General features: G+C 41.1%; 2 protein-coding genes across 4 annotated transcripts in view; both read left to right on the forward strand.

The window, feature by feature from the left end:
* Nucleotides 1–25,083, forward strand: part of LOC146387779 (butyrophilin-like protein 1) — a 413,480-nt gene that overhangs the window by 33,819 nt on the left and 354,578 nt on the right. The window lies entirely within an intron of this gene.
* The window catches only part of LOC146387780 (immunoglobulin superfamily member 10-like), a 31,943-nt gene continuing 13,792 nt past the window's right edge, over nt 6,933–25,083 (forward strand). For 2 of the 3 annotated variants that reach the window (XM_084929603.1, XM_084929601.1), the window contains exons 1-4: nt 6,933–7,062; nt 17,038–17,382; nt 18,210–18,242; nt 21,337–21,621. In XM_084929603.1, the coding sequence (XP_084785729.1) occupies nt 6,963–7,062; nt 17,038–17,382; nt 18,210–18,242; nt 21,337–21,621 (763 nt within the window). In that variant the 5' untranslated portion in view covers nt 6,933–6,962. The remainder of the gene's footprint in view (nt 7,063–17,037; nt 17,383–18,209; nt 18,243–21,336; nt 21,622–25,083) is intronic. The other variant, XM_084929602.1, reaches the window with a different exon arrangement.

Genomic DNA, 25,083 nt, shown 5'->3' on the forward strand with positions numbered 1-25,083 from the left:
CTGTCTCCGGTTTCCTTATACAGTGGTGATTATATTGGAAGTACACCTGTTATTGTAAATAAAACAAACATGTATACACATAAACTGTTTAGGATTTGTCTCTTAGTGGTAAAGGGACTCCTGATATATTGTTAAGTAGTTTACAGTGTCAGAACTGAGCAGTTAATCCTGAAATGGAAGAGGTCGCGATTTACATCATTGCCATGCGACCAAACAGTCCGGTTGTAGAAGCAAATTGTGCTGGTTAGCTTTTTGTTTTTTATAGCAAAACGCTGCAGTTTAAAATTAGGAAAATTACTTTAAGCTTTAGTTTAGTTTAATACCTGCTTGTTAAACCCTGGGATTTTTCAAAGCTACTTTCAACAGTGGTGCGCAGAAATCTGGCTGAGTATTATCTTCAGAGCTGTAAGGAAACAGGGATTGGTAGGGGAAGAGGGGTTATGGATCCGGTTTTATGCCTGGTGGGTGAAATTAGGAACACAGGGATAATAAAGAAGTGGTAGTTGCTGTGTTCTTTGATGTAGAAAGGCATGTGATATGCTCAGGAGAGAGGGTTTAATGATTAAATTGTATGGTGTAGGAATAGGAAAAAGGATGTTTAATTGGATATGGGCTTTCTTATATGGCAGAATCATTCAAGTTAAGTTAGGGACACGTGTCAAAGCCATGCAAAACAAAAAATGGAACCCCGCAGAGAAGTGTAGAAAGTCCAATGTTGTTTTCTGTTATGATTAATGATATTTTTAAAGATATATCTGATAGTTATGGTAAATCACTTTTCGCTGATGACGGAGTGGTATGGGTAAGGGGGAGGATTGTTGTCCATCTTTTTAAGAAACTTCAAGAGGGGATAGATAAAGTTGGAAAGTGGAGTTTTAAATTTTCCTATTTTCACAAATAGGAAAATAGGGGAAGATAAACAGTTGTCCTTGTATGGAGAAGGCTTAGAAAGGGTGGAGAGCTTTTGTTTTTGGGAGTAGTTTTTGATAGAAGGTTCATTTGGAAAACTCACATGGAGCACATTGTGGGGAAAAAAGTAAAAAGGTTCTTAATATTATGAGGTGTTTAGCAGGGTTGTCATGGGGTGCCAATTTTGATGGACTCGAAAGTATCTATGTCATGTTAATTCGATCAATGATTGATTATGGATGTGTGTTGTATGGGGCTTAAAGAAGCTGGATGTTATCCAAGCTCGTGCACTGAGGATTTGTTTAGGGGCGGTTAAAACAACGCCACTATGTGCTCTTCAGGTGGAAGCAGGAGAAATGCCTCTACATATTAGAAGGCAGCAGTTAACCATTTACTATTGGGCTGATTTGAAAGGTCACAACAAGAATCATCCTGTTAAGAAGGAAAATTGTTGGGAAAGAGGGAAGGAGTTCAAAAATAGTTTTGGATGGGTTGGGGATAATAGAGCGAGAGCATTTAAGGTATATGACAAAGAATTCATCCAGACAGTGGTACGACCTTTAAGGCCCACTTGGACATGGGATTCCATTAGGGTGGATAGAACGTTAGTGGATATCAAAAAGAGGGAAGTCACAACAGATCTTTGTCAAGAATGTTATAGTAGATTGGAGGGCAAGTACAGTGGCTATGTGCAGGTGAACACAGATGTATAGAAAGATCCAGAAAGTGAAGCAACTGCAGGGCTAGCAAAATCGCTAGCCCGACGTCTCGGGGCTAGCGATTTTTCCAGTCGGGCTACCAAAATCTATCTCTGCCCTGCCCGTCGGGCTATCATAGGAAAGAAAAATATATGTCAATGCTTTTGCATTCTTTCGGAAATTTGGTTGGGTAATTATGTCATTGGCATCGGTGAGCCACTGTCAATATGTGACATATTGAAATCGCGCTTGTTTTTTGCTTTCACTTTGCAATCGCGTGAACTGTGTATAGAGAGCGACAGCACTGATTGGTGAGTGACGATCATTTGCGCACCAATTCCTCTGACATCGTCTTATCAATCGTTAGCTTACTATGCAAACATGACAAGTGAAATCTCCCGCAGCTTAAACATGTGAGAGGTTGATCGCGCAGAGAATCGCTGAGCGTTATGTGAGTGCGTGTGTAAAAGCAGCAGGATATATATTTTAGTTCTGCTGGGCCAAATAAAACAGGTCAGGGTGAAGAAGTGACAGCCAAAGAAAAGCTTACCACAAAACGGAAAAGTTATGACAAATCAGACTATAAGGCGAAAAGAAAGTGCAGCTTTATGGTTTCATGGACAAAAGAATTTCTGTGGCTGCAAAATGACGAGCTAAATAACCAGGGCTGCACATAAGTGGTCCGCAGGTGCGCATTCGCTGTCAAAATAAAAAACGCGCACAAGATAAGAAGTTGCAACGCGTGTTTGCGTACATAAGATTTTCTGGAGGAGGAGAGACATTTGTTTAGAACTCTTAAAGATGTCGAAGAAGCTCCTTTAAGCAATTACTTTGGTTTTCCTCCACCTCCAAAGAAATGTCAGGAGTCCGAACCACAAAAGAAGCACGTATTCTCGGAAAAGTGGTTGCAGGAGGTGAGCTGGCTTCAAACAAATGATGAACGCACAGAGATGTGGTGCAGAATGTGCTGTGAAAATCCCACTCTAGTGGACAAAAACACTGCCTTTTATATGGACGCAAACGCGTGTTCCAACTTCTTATCTGGTGCGCGTCTTTTATTTTGACAGCGAATGCGCACATGCGGACCACTTATGTGCACCCGTGTAAATAACATAATGTGTGGTGTGTTGTTGGTTTTCCCTCGATTTCTGAGTCGCCTTTGTTACTGGGACCAGTCATTTTAAGAAAGGCCCCCATTAGAACCCATGAGAAATGCAAGAAATGCATTACTGCTCAGTCTGCAATACCTTTCCCGGAACAAACACCAATTGCAAATAACATACTAAAAATAAACCTGAAAAATCTGTTTAGAACAGCTACTATGTTGCAAAGAGTGAACTACCACTGGCAAAATTTAGCAGTCTTTGTGTCTGCTGACCGATATGGACAGTGACACTTCACTGCAAATCAGCAGCTTTGGGACCCCTGTCAGATTGGATCGGAACTGTGGAGTAACACACAAATCTCACCGAGGAGGGGTATGTTTGTATATCAACCAGGGCTGGTGTAATAATTTTACTGTGCGGGAACGCTTGTCTTCCTGACATCGAGCTCCTTTCAGTATCCGTCAAGGCCATTTTAGTTACCGAGGGAATTCTCTCAAATTTTTGTCACTGTTGTTTACATTCATCCTAAAGCTGACGTTAAAGTTGCTGCTGAAGCCATTTTTAAAGTGGTACACAATCTGCAGACTCTCTTTCCGGATGCTCCTAATTTTATTCTTGGTGATTTTAACAATTGTAATCTCAAGAATAGGGCTGGGCTATATCATACCGTTCACGGTAATACCGGTGTAATTTTGGGCAACGATAAGAAAATGAAATATCGCGATAGAATGTGGGTAAAACGCGCATGCGTAGTGCCTTTGTTTACATACGCACATGGCGGAAAAAGCATGGCAGCGACGCAGAATGAGAAGAGCGAAAGCGGATCGTTAAATGAAACGGATGAACCAGAATTGGTTTGTAAAAATGTTGCAACTTCACTGGTGTGGAACTGGTTTAGCTTTCGTCCGTCAGATACACAAAGAAACACTATTTTTGGTAGAGCATGCTAGCGGGCCGTCGTTATTACCGTATTGTTTGGAAAATACGGCGCACTTAAAATCATCCTTTGATTTTTCTGAAAGTCGACAGAGCCCCTTATAATCCCGTGTGCCTTATGTATGAATTCTGGTTGTGTTTACTGACCTCGAAACGATTTTATGTACACGGCGCTCGAAAATCTGTCACGTTTTAGTACGACTTTGCTAAGTTGCAAACCCGTACTGCTGGATGGATTGTCGGAGCATTACGGTTATCGTAGGCAGGAGCCTCGCGGAGTGATATGTACTGTGCTTCAACATAATATTACCGTATTGTGTTACATTTTCATATAACTTTAATGCACTTAAAAAACAGCTGCTTGTTTAAGTGAAAATACATTGATGGGTTTTTTTTGCACTAATAAAGTTGTGGAGTTGTAAAGTATTTTGTCTCGTGTCAATTATATCGTCAGTTATATCGTTATCGCAAATTTTCAAATGTATATCGTGATAAATATTTTTGGTCATATCGCCCTGCTCTACTCAAGAAATCACTGAACAATTTCTTTCAATATGTCACTTGTCCTACAAGGCCTAACAAAACGCTGGATTTGTGTTATGGACCAATTAAGGGGGCATATAAATCTGTGGCTGGACCTGCGCTAGGTTCTTCGGATTACAATGTTATTCACCTCCTCCCTGCTTACAGATCTGTGATTAGGAGGGAGAAGGCCAGTGTGAAGCGGACTAATGTCTGGACAGAAGACCGTTGTGTTGCCCTTCAGGGGTGTTTTGATTGCACTGACTGGTCCTTGTTTCAAGAGAGCACTTCTGATTTGGATGAACTCACTGATGTGGTGTGTAGCTACATCTCTTTTTGCAAAGACTCTGTGATTCCAGTCAGAGAATTTAAGACTTTCCCCAGTAACAAACAATGGCTGTCTAAAGATATTAGGGATCTGACTCTTAAAAGGAAAATTGCTTTTAACGAGGGAGACGTTCCCACTGTGTGAATATTGAGGAAGGAGGTGAGGGCTGCAATAAAGATCGCCAAGATGAGGTATAGAAATAAGATTGATGCAGAACTCAGCAGTAACAACCTCAAGAGAGCTTGGCTTGGTATGAAAACAGTGGCAGGGCTACAGACGAAAGGTAAAAGTAATACCTCTGACAAACATCTGGCAGACAGTCTTAACAGTTTTTACCTTCGTTTGAGAACTTTGACTGTTCTAGGCAGACCAGCACACTGAGGGAAAAGACTATCTCTCCCCCATCAATTTGTATTGATGAGACGGGGGTAGCTAATCTCTTTAGATACACTAAAAGTAAGAGTCCTGGACCTGACAACATCTGTGGACAGGTACTGAGAACTTGTGCTGATCAGCTGAGTGGGATTTTTTTCACCATATTTTCTCACTTTCTTTAGAGCTACAGACGGTACCTAAGATTTGGAAACAAGCTGTCATTGTTCTTGTTGCTAAGGGCAGTTCTCCTAAGGTACTGAATGATTTTAGGCCTGTGGCTCTGACTTCTTTAGTGAAGTCATTTCAGAAGATAATTAAGAAGGAGATTTTAATCTTGACCCCTTCCAGTTCGCCTATAGAGCAGGGAGAGGTGTGGAGGATGCTGTTGTCACACTCCTGCATCTCTTGTATAAGCATCTTGAGGCCCCCCACACCCATGCAAGATTATTATTAGCTGGCTTTTCATCGGTATTCAATACAATTCAACCCTTCTTACTTGCTGACAGGCTTTACAATCATTTCAAGCTTGACACTAGCCTGGTCGGCTGGGTGACAGACTTTCTGACTAATAGGTCACAATGCGTGAGGGTGAATCATGTATTTTCTGATGTGCTCTCCTCCTCTACTGGATCACCCCAGGGTTGCTGCCTCTCTCCCCTTCTGTTCATTCTGTACACGAATGAGTGTCGCAGCAATCTCACAAACAGACACATCCTGAAGTTTGCTGATGACACAGTGATCGAGTCAGGCCATGGACAGGTTGTAGATGATGTTGTGGATTGGTGTGATGAGTCCTTCCTGTCACTTAATGTGTCAAAAACTAAAGACATGATTATTGATTTTAGGAAGTTCTCTTACAGCTCATCACCTACTATCATTAAAGCTGCTGATATTACGATCGTTGAGAGTTATAAATATCTAGCTGTGGTACTTGACCATAAACTGTGTTTTGAATCTCATGCTGATGCCACTACTAAAAAAGTTCAACAAAGACTGTTCTTTTTAAGGAAAATGAGATCTTTTAATGTCTCATCTGAGATGTTGTCTTTGTTTTATAGAAGTTTTATTGAATCTGTGATATCCTTTTGTATCGTTGCCTGGTTTGGTAACCTGACGGTGAAGAATAAGAATCGGTTAGGACTTCTGGTAAAAACTGCTAGCAAAATTTCAGGGCGCTGGCAAGATGGACTTTTGGCCATTTACAATAGAAATGTGCTTAGAAAGGCTCATTCTATTATTAACTGTTTGAACCAACCACTTCACAGTGAGTTTGAGTCGTTGCCTTCCGGTGGCCGTTTTAGAGTACCTGTGAGGAAGACTAAAAGACTCCAGGTTTCTTTTGTCCCTACTGCATCTTGTCTCCTTAATGGCAAATAATCATTAGAACATTCTGTATGAAGTTATGTTTGCTCACCATAGTGTGTGTGAACAAGGTAAAAGTGTAGTAATAATGTAGACGCCAGCTCATATAGGCATTATGGGTAATAAAAGAACAGATAGGATGGCTAATGAAGTTATTAAAAGAGTAGACATAGCTGTACAAATACCATTATCTAAATCTGAAGGAAAGTGTATAGTCTGGAAAGAAAGTAAGAAGTTATGGAAAATGACGTGGCATAATGAAACTAGAGAAAACTGTATAGGGTACAAAATACAGTAGAAGTACAAAGAAATGAGTAGGCGGGAGGGGATTGTTATAAGTAGAATAAAAACAGGGAGGGCATTGTTACCTGAATGGCACTCTTTTAAGGATGGGGAAACATTCGATGGGGATATGCAACTGGTGTGGTGTTATGGAAACAGTTGAGCATGTATTTATTAACTGCAGGGGGTATGGTAACTGCAGGAGAATGATGAGGGTAGAAATGGGAAATACGGGGGAATTCAGGTTTGAAAAGGTGGTTGAATGGCTGGGATGTCATGAAGGGAAGGGAGTGGTTTTTCTGTTTCTGAGTAATTCGGGATTATTATTAAGAGGATTTAGAGTTAGATGCGGTCTAAGTAAGCGCCAGGGGTGGCAGTAATGCAACTTCTATGGATGCAAGCTGCCGTTAAAGAAGAAGAAGACGACGACGACGGCGACATACCATGGAAATTCTTGCTGAATTGTTGCTGAAAAAAACAGTCCTAAAGTGTCTGTGCATCTCCCTTCTGATTGTGCCAGTAATAACAACTGGAAAAGAACACGGTAGGAAAGCTAACGCTTGTGCTTGTATTGGCATAAACTTAAAAAACCCTACGAACCCCAGCGCAACTACGTAGTTGCAGTATGTAGCGGCGAAGCTAAGAGGGATGTGACAAGCAAACCCGCGCGGCACATCTCCTCAATCTATTTTGCTCGCTAACGTTAGTCCCGTTTGTTTTCTAGGAAACCGTCTAAAGCTGGTTTTCACTACAAAACGGCATTTGAGGGGTGCTATGATCCTGAAGAACTGTGCTGTTCTTGGTAATGCCGCTAGCTTAGAGGGGCTAACAACATTCCGATGTTGGGCTAAAAATTGAATTCCAATGTTTCCATGTGTTTTTTTATGTGTAATGTCTTTACTTATATTGGTAAATAGACTTTATGTAGCAGGGCTTACAAAAGGTTATATATAAAATTTAAAAATGACCTGTTTTCAAGTATCTTTATGGCTCCGTGTTAGGATATAAAAAAAATCGCTTTGCCAAAAACTGATTGCGGCTTCTACCTTTGACAGGAATGTTGTTTGTGGCTCAAGATGACTTGATATAATTCATGAGGGATACATTTGATATATGTTTCACATATTATAGGGCAAGAAGTAATTTACATAGATCTTTATTGTCACTGTTACCAGAACAATGAAACACAGTTTGGCATCTCTCCATTTGCAGCTGTAGGTTTTTTACATTCACCATTTATTTATTTATAGCAGTATAAATATGAGCAACCACTTTTTGGCAAATGCCAAAAATCAGTTTGCCAGATTATCACTTTTTGGCACAACCCTGGTAAAACGGCTGTGAAATTTAGACATAGATTTGATGTAAATTCACTTGTTACAGCAGCACAAGGGACAAGAGGGAAAGCTGAACCAGAGATATATTAGAAAATATTAAAATTAGAATGATAGGAATATATATTCCACACAGAGATCTATTGGCCATAGACTTGTCCTGTGTGGATACTGTGGTATTGTATAGCGTGACTGCTGTTGGGATGAAGGAACCAAGGATAGCACTCGGTCCTTCACTGTGTCTATAATAGTGCTGAACGAGCTGCTTAGGGCCTCCACAGTCTCGTGCAAGGGATGAAAGGTGCTGTCCATAATGGACATTAGCTTAGCTAACAACCTCCTCTTACTCACCTTCTCTATGGATTCTAGGGGACTGTCCACAACAGAGCCAGCTGTCTTTGCAAGTTTGTAAACAGTTTCCTGCCCCTCTGTTCTGCCACCTCCCCAGGAGATTACTGCATAAAAGATAGCAGAAGCCATCACAGTGTCATAAAAGGTCAAATGTATTGTTCTGCAATACGTTTGGCCTTCTGCAAGTTTTCTCCATCTGCCTAGCAGATGGGGCCAACTTTGGCCCTACTTTCACAGAGCATGAGTGTTATGTGACCAGTCCCTTTTATTGTTAAGGCAAACATCCAGAAATGTGTACGTGTCAATGATCCCGATGTCCAAACCGTGGGTGTTCACCAGTGCGATGGGTGGTGTTTCTTCTGGAAGTCGATTACCATCTTCATTGTTTTACGGGTGTTCATGTGCTGGAGTTTGAGTTTACACTAGATCAGGGGTGTCGAACTCCAGGCCTCGAGGGCCGGTGTCCTGCAGGTTTTAGATATCACCCTGGGTCAACACACCTGAATCAAGTGATCAGTTCATTACCAGGCCTCTGGAGAACTTCAAGACATGTTGAGGAGGTAATTTAGCCATTTAAATCAGCTGTGATGGATCAAGGACACATCTAAAACCTGCAGGCCTGGAGTTTGACACCTGTGCACTAGATGATGAAGTCACCGATGGTCTTCCTGTACTCCAAATCGTTCCCCTCAGATACACATCCAGTGATGGCTGTATCATCGTAGAATTTTCTGTACGTGGCGGTTTGTGGTGTTGTATCTTAAATCCAAAGTCTAGAGGGTAAAGAGGAAAGGGATAGCAGCATCCCCAAGGGGCCCTCGTGCTACATACCACAGCCTCAGACACGCTGTCCTGAAGCCTCACATACTGTGGTCTAGGGCTGGGCGATATGGCCTAAAATCTATATCATGGTATAATTTGAAGCATGTGCGGTAACGATATATATCACGATATATTCTTTTCTTCTGTATAACGTATTTTCCACACTAAAGGATTTTAAGTGTGCCTTATAATTTTCTCAAAAATCCAGAGTGTGCCTTATGTATGAATTCTGGTTGTGCTTACTGACCTCGAACCGATTTGGGCGTGCAGAAATCTGTTAAAAAATGTTTTAGTACAACTTTGGTAAGCCGCACTGCTTGATGGATTGTCAGAGCATTACGGCTGCTGTAGTGAGGAGCTTCACGGAGTAATCTGGGTCCAAAACACTGTCCGCTTCAGGTCCCAAAGTCAAATGAATACTGAGAGTTAAAAATTGTCTAAATTCTTTCATCTTTAATAAACTCATCAGCGTTGCTGCTTTACCAGGTGTAACAATTAAGTTTAACATCCAGGCATCCATGAAAACAGAATTTATTAAATTTAACGGAGTTAGAAGTTAACAGGAAGTTAGCTCGCTAGTTTCCACCTAAACATTTCATACCATGTTCTGACTGAGAGATTTTTGAAACTAATTCAAATGTACAGCTCTGCTACCACTTCCAACATAAATGAGGACAGAAAACTAAACAGCAGTGGCGTTTGTAGGGTTACTGAAGTTGGACTACCTGGTATATAATGTTGTGCTACGTGATTGCTAGCGACACAGCTATGTTAGCATAACATTAGCACAGTGAAGCTGGAGGATGAATGCCAACTTTTTTCCACTCGATAAAAGTTAACGTGAGGGATTCTGGTGGTTGGGGACAAATGCAGTGATGACGTGACGAATCCTACTTCCGGGCCTAAAGTAGTCTGCAGTCAGTGATCACTGGCTTTTATTACCGCTAATCATTTATTTAAGCTCAGTTTTTAAAACCTTAGGATGTAACTACAGCCCAGCCCATACAGCAGTATATGAATGACTAACCTCGTATTGTGGATGGATTATCTCAATTGTTCTGCTGGCTGAAGTTTGGTCCTTTTACAGCATCCTGCCATGCGATTACATTTGTTCCTGACCACTGAGAACACTCACGTTAACTTTTATCGAGTGGGGAAAAAAGTTAGCTTGTTTATATTATGCTAACATAGCTGTGTCGCTAGCGGTCACGTAGCACATCATTATATACCAGCTAGCCCAACTTCAGTAACCCTACAAACATCACTGCTGTTTAGTTTTCTGTCTTCATTTATGCTGGAAGTGATAACAGAGCTGTACGTTAGAATTTGTTTCCAAAACCCCGCAGTCAGGACATGCTATATTGTATTTAGATAGAAGCTAGCGAGCTAACTTCCTGCTAACTTCTAACTCCGTTAAATGTCATAAATTCCGTTTTCATGGATGCCTGGATGTTAAACTCAATTGTTACACCTGGTAGAACAGAACGCTGATCATTTTATTAAAGATGAAAGACTTTAGACAGTTTTTAACTCTCAGTAATGCCATAGTGATCGTTTGATATATGGACCTGCTGCGGAGTTTAGGTCCAGACACGGCTAGTGACGTCAGACTTAACGACTGGATACACGGGCCAAACTTCAGTCAGGAGAACAACTGAGATCATTCATCCACAATACGAGGTTAGTTATTAATATACTGCAACAACATGGGAATAGAACAGCTGCGAGAGAATTCAACATTAATGAATCAATGTTACGGAAGTGGAGGAAGCACAGTTTTTGGCTTTCCCCATATTTCAAAAGTGCTTCATCTCTTTGCTATGACTGTCGCCCAGCATAATTTGCAGATGATGATGGTTGTAGCCGCTGCGATGCTTTCGACCAAAACAGGCGCAGCTTGATGACATCATCAACATGCGCTATCGCGATAGAACGGTATAGTCAAAATCTCAAATTTCTATCGTTTATCGTTTATATCGCCCACCCCTACTGTGGTCTATTGGTGAGGTAGTTGATTGTTCCAAGCTTCTCCCTCAGCAGTGCCAGTTGGATGTATTGAAGGCACTGGCTGCCTTCCCCAGCTATCATAGTGTGAGAGCTGGGGTGCACCCTGGACAGGTTGCCTCTCTATCGCAGGGCTAACACTGAGAGACAGACAACCATTCACACCTATGAGCAATTTATAATTGCATATCTTTGGACTGTGGTATGAAGCGGGGGTACCGGACAGAATCCATGCAAACATGGGGAAAAGATGCTCTACTCCACACAGGAAAGTCCCTTTCCAGATGGTGCATTCACCTTCGCGACCTTCTTGATGTGAGGCAACAGTGTTAACCACTGCACCACTGTGATGCCCATAGCTGAAAATTTCAATTTCTAAAACTTGGTTGAAAACCATGTGCTGGCAATGACAGGCCGACTACAGGTTTGAGCACTGGTAGTATTTTCACTATTTACAACAGCGCCATAATGTGCAGATTGAAGAGTGTGGGATACTGCGTGCTGCATCCCAGACCACAAGTCTTCCCAGCCTCCTGCTCTGAAACAAACCACCTTACAAAAGTCATGTATTGTATTTTTTGGACTGTAAGGCGCACTTAAAATCCTTTAGGTGCCCCCTATATTTTCTCAAAAATCGACCGTGCACCTTATAATCCGGTGCGCTTTATATATGAATTCTGGTCGTGCTTACTGACCTCAAACTGATTTTATGTGATACACGGTGCTCAAAAATCTGTCAAAAATGTTCTATCTATCTGTCTTTGTTATTATGCTCAGTATCTTTTTAGTTTACATTTTGACTGCACAATTGTGAGCTTTTTGTTATGCATGAAAACAAAATTTCTTTATTTTATTCATAGAGCATTATTATTTAATAAATGCTGATAATGCATTTCTGAGTAATTTTTTTATGTACATCTACACTGTATGTTAATAAAAGTGCCTGTGTGACATCTAGGACACAGCTTGACTGAGAACTCTCTTTGTTCTTACTTTATGGGTTTAAAAAATATCGAGATATGTATTGTTGGGCTGTGCAATGACCGAAATCTCATATCCCGATATAAGACATTTCTGTAAATTCTGTGAATCTCAGGCAACTCGACTTGCGTGAAGCGTTTTCAGCAGGGCGTTGTGTACCTGGTGGCGAGTGTTTTGAGCGATGCATGAAGCTATAGATTTTTAGACAGAAGTTGTAACGGCCACCATTATCTTTGTGAGTTTTAATTACACAGTGTGCTGTTGGGAAAAGCCTGTTTGCGTCTAAGGTTTATTTTGAGCACCTGATGGCTCTTTTTTTTCCTTCTCATCTGTAAACTCTCTCCTTACTCTTTCATGTGATTCTTGTGTAGGTGGTAGAAGAGGTTTGCTGTGTTTGAGTCTAAGGTGGGGTCCAGTTTTTGGCATAATTTGCATAGTAAGGTTTTAGCTCTGTGTCAGACTTTTTCATACCTGACTTTTTTCCTACCTGGTTCTGCTTTATCTTCACTGGCTATGCTGGCATTCTCTGATCCTGCATCCATGTGGTGACTGTAAGCGCCATTTATAGTTCACGTTTTTATTTGAGGTAATTTGTTCGAAATTTGATGTTTGAGAATAGTGTATATCATTTCAGTTTATTTTGAAAAATCTCAACAGGATCTTGAGGTTTATTTTGAAAGTTTTATGTTGAAAATAAACAAGCGGATGTCAGAGCCACACTATGGTTTTACCGTCATTGGTGCTAACGAAAGTACGCGTAAAAACAGTGTCTTGTCCGTCCATAGTTTGGGTATTTTAAATATAAGAGAAAGAAAGAACTTCAAGAAATTAATATAGCCACTACACTGACCATGAAAACAATTAAAAAATGTTGCCGTAAACAGTTTATTTTGCGACACCACTAAACGAACGATAGCATATAATATGAAATAATAGATGTTTTCATATCATCATCTGATATATTTCATCACATTGAACAGCCCTACTCTTAGTGAGGCCACAGTATTTTATTTTTTTTATTATTATTTTTTTTTTGAGTTTGGACCCTGAATTGGCTAATGGTGTCAGACTTGAGACTCTCCTTAGGCTCCCTTCAGGATAATAACCAGAGTCCACTGTTGTCCACGTGGCTGACAGATTACTGCTGCTGTGCATCTGCTTCTAATCACATCATCAAATATGCAGATGGCAAAAATGTGATGCGTCTTATTAGGGACAATAATGATCTGTCTTTTAGAGAGGAGGTGAAGCAATTGGTGGACTGGTACAGCATCAACAATGTGATCCTTAACATTGAGAATCAGATGAGATAAAGGCTGTAGGCACATGTGAAAAAGATGATAACGCTTAATTTTTCTACTTTTACAATAGGGCTGCCACGATTAGTCGACTAGTCACGATTACGTCAACTATCAAAATCGTCGACGACTGATTTAATAGTCGACGCGTCGTTTGAAGCTTTGAGATCCCAAAAGACGCAGGAATGAGTAGTAGGATTTAAGGGTGTAATAACGGACTGAAACAGAAGATGGCAGCACTGCATGTACAAGGATGCCAGCTGCCGTTAAACCCCGAAGAAGTAGCTCTGTCCCAGAATTCATAGCGCGGCCCAGCTCAGTTCCAACAATGGCGGCAGCTAGTTAGTTTTAATATTACTCTCATTATTCTTTCTGGGTCACAAAATAAACGTTTAACATATTTTCAGGTGAGAATGTAGCTGTGTAAACCTCAAATATCTGCTCAGTTTATCAAGACACCACATATTTTCAAAAGAGCTCTGACGTTTTGCGCTCCGACGTGGGTAACAGACATCTCACCAGCTCGATAGCGAGCCGGGGTTTAAGGCTCACTAGAGCCGTGAGAACACCGGACTCCCGGCAAATCGTTTTCAAGCCCACCGCTGTCTTTCGCTACTCAGGTTAAACATGATATATAAGTCACTTAGATAACTTAAAATGTTATTGTTTGGCTTTTTTTTTCAGTATTTTATTTGTTCCTGAGTAATTCGGTTTGGCTGAGATTAAAGTTATAGTTTTTACACAGCTGAATAAACATCAAGAAGACAGCTGATTATCAGAAGTGTGAGATGCTCGAGAATTTACTCCGGTGTCCTGTTATATTTTAGATAGCAAGGAGCAGACGGCTGAGTTTATTAAACTCCACCGAAAAAATCTGCAAATGTCATTAAAATTTAATAAACTCTCATCTTGTCTTTATTTTTAGTTAGCACATACCTTAAACACTTAAAGCTGTAAGCTAATGATAGTTATATAAGAGCAGATGCTGCTGGTGCAATAAGCTGTAAGTTGTACGTCCAATGGATGATGATCTGATTGGTCGACTAATCGCAAAAATAATCTGTGACTAGTCGACTATCAAAATAATCGTTTGTGGCAGCTCTATTTTACAATCATTTAATAAAATGTTTCTTAGTTTGGTGTAGCCATCTGTGAGGTCAGCTTTAAAATGAAGGCAGTGACAGGTTTGATCTTTCACAATGAGTTGTTTGAGTTTGCAAACTGAAGAGGAGTTTAGTCCAAGAAACGGCTAATCAAGACAGACTTAAAGGGTGGTTAGCTCACTATGTAGTGTGTCCTGGGTTCCTCCTCATACATGACAGCGCCTGTCCTTATGTGGCAAAAGTATGCGGACAGTTCCTGGTGGATGAAGGAATTTATATAACTGACTGACCCCAAAGCTTGAGGTTGCGCCTCAGACTGTCCCTGCTGCAGATCTGGGAGGATGTTTTCCAGGATTTCTTTATTAGGAGCATGGCCTGACGCTGTCAGGAATGCATACAAGCACATGGGGGCCATACAAAATACTGAGTACCATTTTGAGTTTCTGCATTTTTTTTCTTTGGCTGTAATGTCCAAAGAAAAGTGCTGAAAAACAGGAAGACTTGTGAGCTATTACTGAAGACCACTGTAAAAAACTTAAAAGAAAAGTTTCCATAATTTCTGAGCAATTTCTGGTCTTTTGCTTATACCGAGGTGTCTGGCTTGTAGCAGGCTTTAAGCTCTGGATAGTTTTATCTTTACCCACTTTTTCTTTGATAGCTTTAGTAAAATGTTCATGTTCAGGTGAGCGGGATTGATTTAAATGTCTCATTAGGTTTGTTGTATCAAACCTTTATCTGCTAGTACCCCTGTGGTTTCTTTTGACTTCGGGAGTATAAAAGCTCTTCTGTCAGTGATATATTAGCACGTGGCGGAGTTTGCACAAGACTATTTGCCAGAGGTGGAAAGAGTACTAAAATATTTTACTCAAGTAAAAGTACTATTACTTTGCTGAAAATTTACTCAAGTACAAGTAAAATTACCTGTCTAAAAATGTACTCAAGTAAAAGTAAAAAGTAGCTCATTTAAAATATACTCAGAGTAAAAGTTAAATAGTTAATTTTCTGTCAGCAGGAGGACAGCCGCTTCTGAGTAGTGCAAAAAAAGACAGTGGGATATAAATCTCAAAGTAGTTCTTTTTTAGTGAAAAGAAAAACTTTACAAATTTAAGTGCAGTGGCAGTTAAACTGCAAGTCTATACATGAAAATGGATAATGGTCACCAAACCAATCAACCAAACTGTCAGGTATCACAGTGTTTTCAATACAAAACCATATCATTCTTTCACATGAGAATGTGTTCTAAACTGTCAAATAAGAGAACAAGTACTGAACTGAACGGCAGCTGCTTCAAAAATGTTTTTTAATTTTTTAAACTTGGCCCTGCCCTACTGTACCTCTAGAATAAAGTTCCTTTGTATCCATCCTAGAGTGTTACTCTCTGAACTTCCTGTTAATTTTGAGGAGCAGTTGATTTTCAAAGTTAGTAGAGTTCATCCTTGCTCACTTTGCAGTGAACAGTAGTCCAGCACAGCTAAAGAGACGCTCGAAGGCAGCTGAGGCAGGCAGGCCAGTGTTAAGTTTGAGAGAAAGTTTTTTGACGTCCCTAATAAGACATCAATGCATTACATAGCTACCGCTGGTAAATTATACCAATATACCTCGTGTTTTGTTTTATTGGACAGTAACAGGCTAGTTAACGGGAGGTTGCAAGTGCTAATTAACAAGTAACAGAAGTCAGCTGTCTTTGACTAATCTAAGGTAAGCTAGTACCAACCAATGTTATCTGTGTTCTTCACAGATGTCTTAACGTAATGTGATTAATTTGAACACAGCCTTTTTGCTACCATAACGGTACGAGTTGTATTTAACTTACCTCTACATGCTTGCGCAGGTTTGATGTGGAATTTTTAAAAGCTGCTAACTCGGTCTCTCTGGTCAAACACAGCTTACACTGCATAATAAAGCTGTTGCCTTTCTTGCACTTGAAGCCGAAATAGTCCCTTAAATACGGCCAGGGGTTCACATCCGTTTCTTCGAGTTCAGGGTCAGCAGAATTCGACGGGGCTTCTTTTTTCACTGGATCCGTAACACCGATGTCAGACTCCATCTTTAACGTGACCTTAGCGCCAATTTGTTCTACTACCCATCATTCCCTGCAGTATTTCCGAAGCGCAATGTTTTTTTAAAATTTTAATTTACTCAGTAACGGGTGTGATTGAAAACGTAGCAAACTACAATACTTTTTAAAAAATATACTTAAGTAAAAGTAAAATTACAGACTTGAAAAATTACTTTAAAAAGTACAAATACACAAAAAAACTACTCAATTACAGTAACGCAAGTAAATGTAATTCGTTACTTTCCACCTCTGCTATTTGCCTGCACCACTGTGCATGCTTTCTCATCCATGAAATAGAGTGTTATGCTATAGGCTGTAAGTGAGGCTAACCAGTGGGTCACCAATCATGGCAGAGAATGCTGAAAATTGTCAATTTTGGTTTCTGGCCAATCTCTCATCTGTAGTAACATGGATATAAACTGCAAATTGACTGGTTGGTGGAGGCATACAGCTGTGAAGTTGTATCTAAACTTGGGTGAAATAATGATTTCATTCTTAAACTATGTGTGTATTTTCCATTTTGTTCCTTGTTCAAGCAGTCTAATTAAAATATCCTTTGTCCTTTAGGTCCAGGAGTCGTCACAGTTGTTGTTCCAGAAGGAAGTGACCCAGTCTTACCTTGCTCCCCCACCACTAAGGAGAACCTTGAAGAAAAGCTCTTTGATTGGAAAAAAGTTGGTCCAAATGAACAGGAGGTCTTCTTCTATGATGGTGGCATTCATTACAATAATGGACGTCACGGTCAACATGAGCACTTTAGCGGGCGAGTATTCCATTTTTCAGACCAGCTAAGGTTTGGCAATGCCTCCATAATCATCAGAAATGCGCAGATAACGGACAGTGGAGACTACATCTGTGTTTTTCCACGTCTGCAGCCAGTAGAAGAAACATTCAACGTCAAACTCCTTGTCGGTGAGTTCTTTATTTTTAAAAGCATTCTAAAAATATTTCTAAGCACTCATGCGTTGTGAACCAAGTAAGGCTACGTTCACACTGCAGGCGAAAGCGCATCAAATCCGATTTCTTTTTTTTACCCTATGCGACCCATATCCGATCATGGTCTGACAGTGTGAACGGCGCAAATCCGATATTTTCAAATCCAATCTGGGTCACTTTCGTATGTGGTACTGAATCCGATGTTTTAGAAAGCGACTGCTGTTTGATGGTCAAGTCGCATTAAATCCGTCTTTTACGTCACTGACGTAAGACAGACGCCAATTATCAGCGCCCGAGAAGACATCGCGAACGCTTCCTGGCCATCCCGTGTATTTGTCAGTGAAACTGAAGTGAAGACAACGTTGGAGAAACGTGAACATTTTCTTTGTACTGTATAATCTGCAGATTCTGACAGAAATCTGCAGCTATCCTTTGAAGCACCGCTCCTCTAAAACAGCAATAAGGATCATTATTAGGTTATTTACATTATTATGTAAATAACAAAATAACTTAAAGCAAAAATTGGGAAACTTACAGTCCAAAGTCTTTATATTAAGGCCATCAGTTAAACAATACTGTTTGCTCTGGGTCTAAACAGAGCGCGTTGTGCGTGACGTCTTCTTTTGCGCATGCGGCCGCTCTGAGCGTTCACACTAGAGCGCGTTTGCTGTCGCATTTTATTTGTAGTGTGAACGAGCAGACAAAAAAATCGGATTTGATCAAAAAATCGGAATTGAGCATTAAGACCTGCAGAGTGAACGTAGCCTAAAAGACAAAGAATTGAAACTTTTTTTTTCTTTCAGAACAAGTCTTTAAGGAGCAATTAGAAGTCCTAGGTGAGTGATGATGTCACTGATGTCTACATGTTTTAGCTGTAGCTCTCTTAGCGTCATTCAAAAATGTTTAAACTTGACATAGTTTATTCAGATACAATAAAATCTGTGGTTCTGTCAGTGACGACAGATGAAAAAAAAATTGGCTCTGAGCCTGACTTTAATGTCACTCATCTCTACGTGCACAGCATAATCCGTTTTAAGCCTCTGACTGATCGTTTAAATTTGAAGAGGTTTTTGTGTGGACTCAACTCATTCTGACACAGGATCAGATCTGTGTTAAGTGTGACTATATAGAGGTAAAAGGGCTGTGGTGTACAGTTGTACATGTGGAAATTGGTGACATCATCAGTCAAGACTTGCCATTGTTTTCTGCTGGTGGTTCTTTTAAAGGAGCTCTGTGTAACATCAGAAAATTGTTATTGGGACCTCCAGCTGTTAACTTATCATTTGCTGATGACATTTGTTGCTGTGTTTGCACTCCATGTGTGCCATCATGCATAAGATTGTTCTATTGTTAACTATGTAATATATGTTATATATCATTATGTCTTGATGCATGCTCAATCATCAGGGGAATCTCTGGCTGAAATCATGTCTAAATAATATCAAGTCCTTATTATTTAAGATTTTAATGTACAGGTATGCTGTCCTGAAAAAGCAGATGGTTTAGGACTTTTTAAGTCTAACTTATTATCATTATTATTATTATTATTATTATTATTATTATTATTATTACTTTATTTTATTTTTTTTTATCAACCCATGGAGTGGGTGTCTGGACCAACACAGAGAATAGACATACAGTCGTGGCCAAAAGTTTTGAGAATTACATAAGTCGCTTAAGTTTTTATAATAGCAATTTGCATACACTCCAGAATGTTATGGAGAGTGATCAGATGAATTGCATAGTCCTTCTTTGCCATGAAAATTAACTAAATCCCCAAAAAAACCTTTCCACTGCATTTCATTGCTGACATTAAAGGACCTGCTGAGATCATTTCAGTAATCGTCTTGTTAACTCAGGTGAGAATGTTGACGAGCACAAGGCTGGAGATCATTATGTCAGGCTGATTGGGTTAGAATGGCAGACCTGACATGTTAAAAGGAGGGTGATGCTTGAAATCATTGTTCTTCCATTGTTAACCATGGTGACCTGCAAAGAAGCACATGCAGCAATCATTGCGTTGCATAAAAATGACTTCACAGGCAAGGATATTGTGGCTACTAAGATTAAGGAAAGAGGTTCAAAGAGGGACAAAAGGGCCCCCTGATCCTTTTGTCCTTTTGTCCCTCTTTGGGGGGACACTCCCACTGGGTTTAAATCTGGGACTCTCCACCATTTGACCCTAGAACTGAAGAAGCTTCTCAGATGAGAGGTGAAACGTCTTCAAGCAACTCAAAGAAGTCCAGACGCTTTTCTTTCCAAGCTCCTTAGACTACGATGACCTGGATGACTGAGAACCTTCACAGACAAAACATGTTGTCTTAAATTAAAATAAGTAAACTGTCATGTTTGTTGCTGCCCTGAAAAAGTTAAACACAGTTGAACAGTGAAGGAATGTCAGCATTCTTGCTCAGAAAAGGGAGCTGATCAACATGCTCTGAGGTCCGAGTGCTTCGTGCTGCTGTGACAATGTCTCCAGTGGTCGAGAAGACTCTTTCAGCCGAGACACTAGTACCTGGGATATAAAGGCATCTTTTTGCCAGCGTGGCCAGGAAAGGATAGACGTGCTCATGGGATTTCCAGCAGCTTAGTGGGTCTTCTGTGAGTGCCAGTGGTGTGACCTAGTGGTGGGCGGATCGATCCAAATATCGATAGTATCGATCCCAAGTCGGGATCGGTATCGGATCAATACTAGCCTGGTTAGATCGATTCTTTACTTTGAGTTCTGCTTGTTTGCTATGCTGTGCTTTTGGCAAAAATGAAACAGCCAGGTCGCTGGACTCGCCGCTCCTGTGTCAGCAGAGAGCAGGCACACTTTGCTCCCCCACCCCCCTTATGTTTCGGTGTTGCGCTGACACGTCATGTGACCTAGACACTTTGGGGGTTATTAAGTTGTTTACATATTAATTATATTTTTACCAATTGTTTTTGTTGTTGAGAATTTTAATTGTAATTTGTGTATTATAGTTTATCAACAGTATTTGTTTTAATTTGTTTACTAACAAAAAAAAAAAAAGATCGCCACCACGGCAGACCCGATGGCATTTTCATGCTTTGCAGCATCATTTATTCTTACAATAATCACACGATTGTTGTAACAGTATATTCAACGGCTGCAGCTCTCCCGCTGGCAGCCGTACACATCACCACCACCAAACCTGCAGCGGCATCTCAGAACACGCCCTGCCACATACCCCAATTGCCCGCTTCACCCCACCCCGCGAGCAGGCGAGGGAATCGGCCCGGACCATCGGCGCCCCATCCCCGGCCCAGCAACGGGGAAGTGTCCACTCTGGCGGTCGCCCGCTTCTCCAGCGGAAGCCCGGGAGCTGGCCTGATGGCCACCCATATGGCAAGCAGCGGCGGCGGCGCAGCAGGAGTGGAAGTGAGCCAGGGCTCAGAGGCAGCTGGGCAGACGGCTGGCACGCAGGACCATGCAGCCTGCGTGCCGAAGCGGACAGCATGCCGCCCTCAGGCAGGACCCCCGCGCACCTCGACCTCCATCTCCAGCTTGGCAGGTCCCGCTGGCGCGCCAGCCTCCGGCTCACCCCGAGCCGCGCGCTGTCCACCCTTACAGTGATCACCCGGTTGCTGTAACAGTAGCCTACATTCAACGGCTGCAGCCCTCCTGCTGCCAGCTGTCCAACCCTTTCTGCTGTGCTCAAACTTTCCTCAACATTACACATCACGTCTATGTGGAGATTTGGGTACGGCTGTGTCTGTGGAAAAAAAAAAAAAAAAACCCATCATGATGGTATCACATACCTGGTTCCAGCGTCTGTAGCATGTAAGAAAAGCCCTCGTTTCCATAATGTTGTAAGGACGCAGGTCTTTGCAGATAAAGTACGTGATAGATTGTGTTATTTTCTAAACTCACTCTGAATTGGTAAATTTTTGTGCTATAACTGTAACTTTATGCTCTCATTACAGGTGCTGCTCTAAAGCCTTACATCTGGATAGTTAATATCACAGAGGACAGGGCAATGCTGCGCTGTGAGGTCAGAGGTGCTTCTCCAAAGCCTAAAGTAGAGTGGAGGGACAGCAATGGAAACATCCTTCGTGCTGAGGAGCCACAGGTGTCACACACAGGAGAGCGCTATGACATCACCCTCCTCACCACGGTGACCAGGACAAACATCAACCTCTTCTACTGTGTAGCCACACAGGAGGAGATTAGCCATAAGATTGATGCAGAGATCTATGTGCCTTACTGTGGTAAGATTTGTTTACTGAACAAATGTAATTATGTGTATTTTAGTTTTCAGATTTAAAAAACTTCTGAACCAGCTGTTTGGTACAACCCCTGTAAAATATTGTATAATTACAATTGCAATACAATACAATTTGTGCTGTCAGTGTTAATCTCGTTAAAATGACGTTAACACCATAACCACAACGCAGCATATCTCCGTTAATGAGTTAACGCAGATCACCCCGTGCGTGGGGCTGCACGGGGTCAACGCATTAGCGCGGTTAGCTCGTTCACGCGTTAGTGCCATCCAGGACTTTAGTTATATCATAAACAGCTGTGCTGCATTACATGCGGTTCTAGGGAAAAGGGAGCTTCATAAGTTTCACACTTAATCATATGCCAAATAACACGGTTAAAAAAAAAAAAAAGAAATCCGTAGTATTTCAAAGCCAAACTATTACTAAACTGCCTCAAAGTCAAAAAGAAATTTTGTAAAAAAAAAAAACAAAAAAAGATTTTAAATGCTTAATAGTGCTGATTCCTTTTTGCGCCACAAGCCATTTAACAACTTTAACGCAGTCAGTGTATTTATGCTTTGTCATATAATGCACAGTATTTCACCTAACACTGTATAAAATCTGTCTAAAATCAATGTGATGACTGTGACTGAACACTATCAGTTAGTGCTCTGTAGTTGGGCTCATAGTTGGACACACCCAGTGTCAAACAGTCAGAAAGATGTCTGTCAGTGAGCAGTGTCCAGTGCTTTGCTTTGATTATTTCCATCTGTAATAAGGCCGTCTCACAGAAGTATTTGGAGCTCTTAAGTGCGCAAGAGGAGAGAAACTTCTCTCTGCTCACAAGTTCCCAGAAGTTGTTCTCCTTTGCCCTCGACTGCAGTTCGGTGTCATTTTGCAGTTCAATTGCATCCATGTCCATTCCATTAGGTAAGGAAATTGCATTCTGCATCTTCGTGGATACAGTTTCAGTGTCAATGAAGAAAAAATGGATTTGTGATGAATTTGATAAGGCCCTCTATAAGCATTTCCTGAAAATGCCTGTAAAATTTTATGGCAACTTTGTCCAGATAAATTCTCTGCCACTGCTGCCACGTTTGGAAAGTGTGACAGTTTCTCAATTCCGTGGTTCACGGACCCACTTTGGCTTTGAATGCATTGACGGTTCTTACCATATGTGCCAACTCTTTGTCTTTGCCCTGCAGTTCTGAGTGGAGCTCATTTAACCAACAAGTCTGAGAAAGCCCAAATCAAGAAGCCATGCCTCTAAAAGTTCTACATGATTCTCATTTCTTGTTTCTAAAAATGATTGAATCTGTGGGAGGAGTTCGGGTGTTGATTCATAAATTTTAAGTTTCATAAATTATAAATTCATGTTGTTGTCCTGCACATACTGTTTAAACTCGTCTTGCTGGCAAAAGTGTGAGACAATCTTCCTTCTTGCATGAGTCTTCAAAGGCCATTGGAAAGCCAAATAATGTCCACACTTGCTACATTGCAAAGAGAAGCATTCACACAAAAATAAATCCCAGAGCACTTATTGAGGTACATCTTCTGATAACGACTCGATTCTTGTCCAGCAGTACACTTGATATAGCGTTTTGATGTCATCTTTCTTTTTAAAGTCTTTAAATAAAGGTGCCCACAGAGATGGGCCTTACTTACCTTACTAATGTTGATACAGTGGTTTGCAAAAGTATTCGACCCCCTTAAACTTTCCCACATTTTGTCACATTACAGCCACAAACATGAATCAATTTTACTGGAATTCCAGGTGAAAGACCAACACAAAGTGGTGCACACGTGAGAAGTGGAATGAAAATCATACATGATTCCAAACATTTTTTTACAAATAAATAACTGATAAGTGGGTTGTGTGTAATTATTCAGCCCCCTTTGGTCTGAGTGCAGTCAGTTGCACATAGACGTTGCCTGATGAGTGCTAATGACTAAATAGAGTGCACCTGTGTGTAATCTAATGTCAGTACAAATACAGCTGCTCTGTGACGGCCTCAGAGGTTGTCTAAGAGAATATTGGGATCAACAACACCATGAAGTCCAAAGAACACACCAGACAGGTCAGGGATAAAGTTATTGAGAAATTTAAAGCAGGCTTAGGCTACAAAAAGATTTCCCAAGCTTTGAACATCCCACAGAGCACTGTTCAAGCCATCATTCAGAAATGGAAGGAGTATGGCACAACTGTAAACCTACCAAGACAAGGCCGTCCACCTAAACACAGGCCGAACAAGGAGAGCGCTGATCAGAAATGCAGCCAAGAGGCCCACGGTGACTCTGGAGGAGCTGCAGAGATCTACAGCTCAGGTGGGGGAATCTGTCCACAGGACAACTATTAGTCGTGCACTGCACAAACTTGGCCTTTATGGAAGAGTGGCAAGAAGAAAGCCATTGTTAACAGAAAACCATAAGAAGTCCTGTTTGCAGTTTGCCACAAGCCATGTGGGGGACACAGCAAACATGTGGAAGAAGGTGCTCTGGTCAGATGAGACCAAAATGGAACTTTTTGGCCAAAATGCAAAACGCTATGTGTGGAGGAAAACTAACACTGCACCTCACTCTGAACACACCATCCCCACTGTCAAATGGTGGCAGCATCATGCTCTGGGGGGGCTTCTCTTCAGCAGGGACAGGGAAGCTGGTCAGAGTTGATGGGACGATGGATGGAGCCAAATACAGGGCAATCTTGGAAGAAAACCTCTTGGAGTCTGCAAAAGACTTGAGACTGGGGCGGAGGTTCACCTTCCAGCAGGACAATGACCCTAAACATAAAGCCAGGGCAACAATGGAATGGTTTAAAACAAAACATATCCATGTGTTAGACTGGCCCAATCAAAGTCCAGATCTAAATCCAATCCAGAATCTGTGGCAAGATCTGAAAACTGCTGTTCACAAACGCTGCCCATCTGATCTGACTGAGCTGGAGCTGTTTTGCAAAGAAGAATGGGCAAAGATCTCAGTCTGTAGATGTGCAAAGCTGGTAGAGACAGACCCTAAAAGACTGGCAGCTGGAACTGCAGCAAAAGGTGGTTCTACAAAGTATTGACTCAGGGGGCTGAATAATTACGCACACCCCACTTTGCAGTTATTTATTTGTAAAAAATGTTTGGAATCATGTATGATTTTCGTTCCACTTCTCACGTGTGCACCACTTTGTGTTGGTCTTTCACCTGGAATTCCAATAACATTGATTCATGTTTGTGGCTGTAATGTGACAAAATGTGGAAAAGTTCAAGGGGGTCGAATACTTTTGCAAGACACTGTAAACGTGTCACCTTCTGGCTGTGAACAAATTTTCTATATAGGCAATATGTAATTTAACAATCTAAAGAACTACCTGACATGATATTATTCTAAAATAAATTTAAACTGCTTTTTAAGAGAAAGCTATGACAATGTTGAATGAATATCATAATAAATGCTGCGGTGTGCTCTGTGTATCATTTCAAA

This window comes from Perissodus microlepis, chromosome 5 (assembly GCF_051167445.1).
Source record: "Perissodus microlepis isolate ML-2025 ecotype Zambia chromosome 5, ASM5116744v1, whole genome shotgun sequence".
Lineage (NCBI taxonomy): Eukaryota > Metazoa > Chordata > Actinopteri > Cichliformes > Cichlidae > Perissodus > Perissodus microlepis.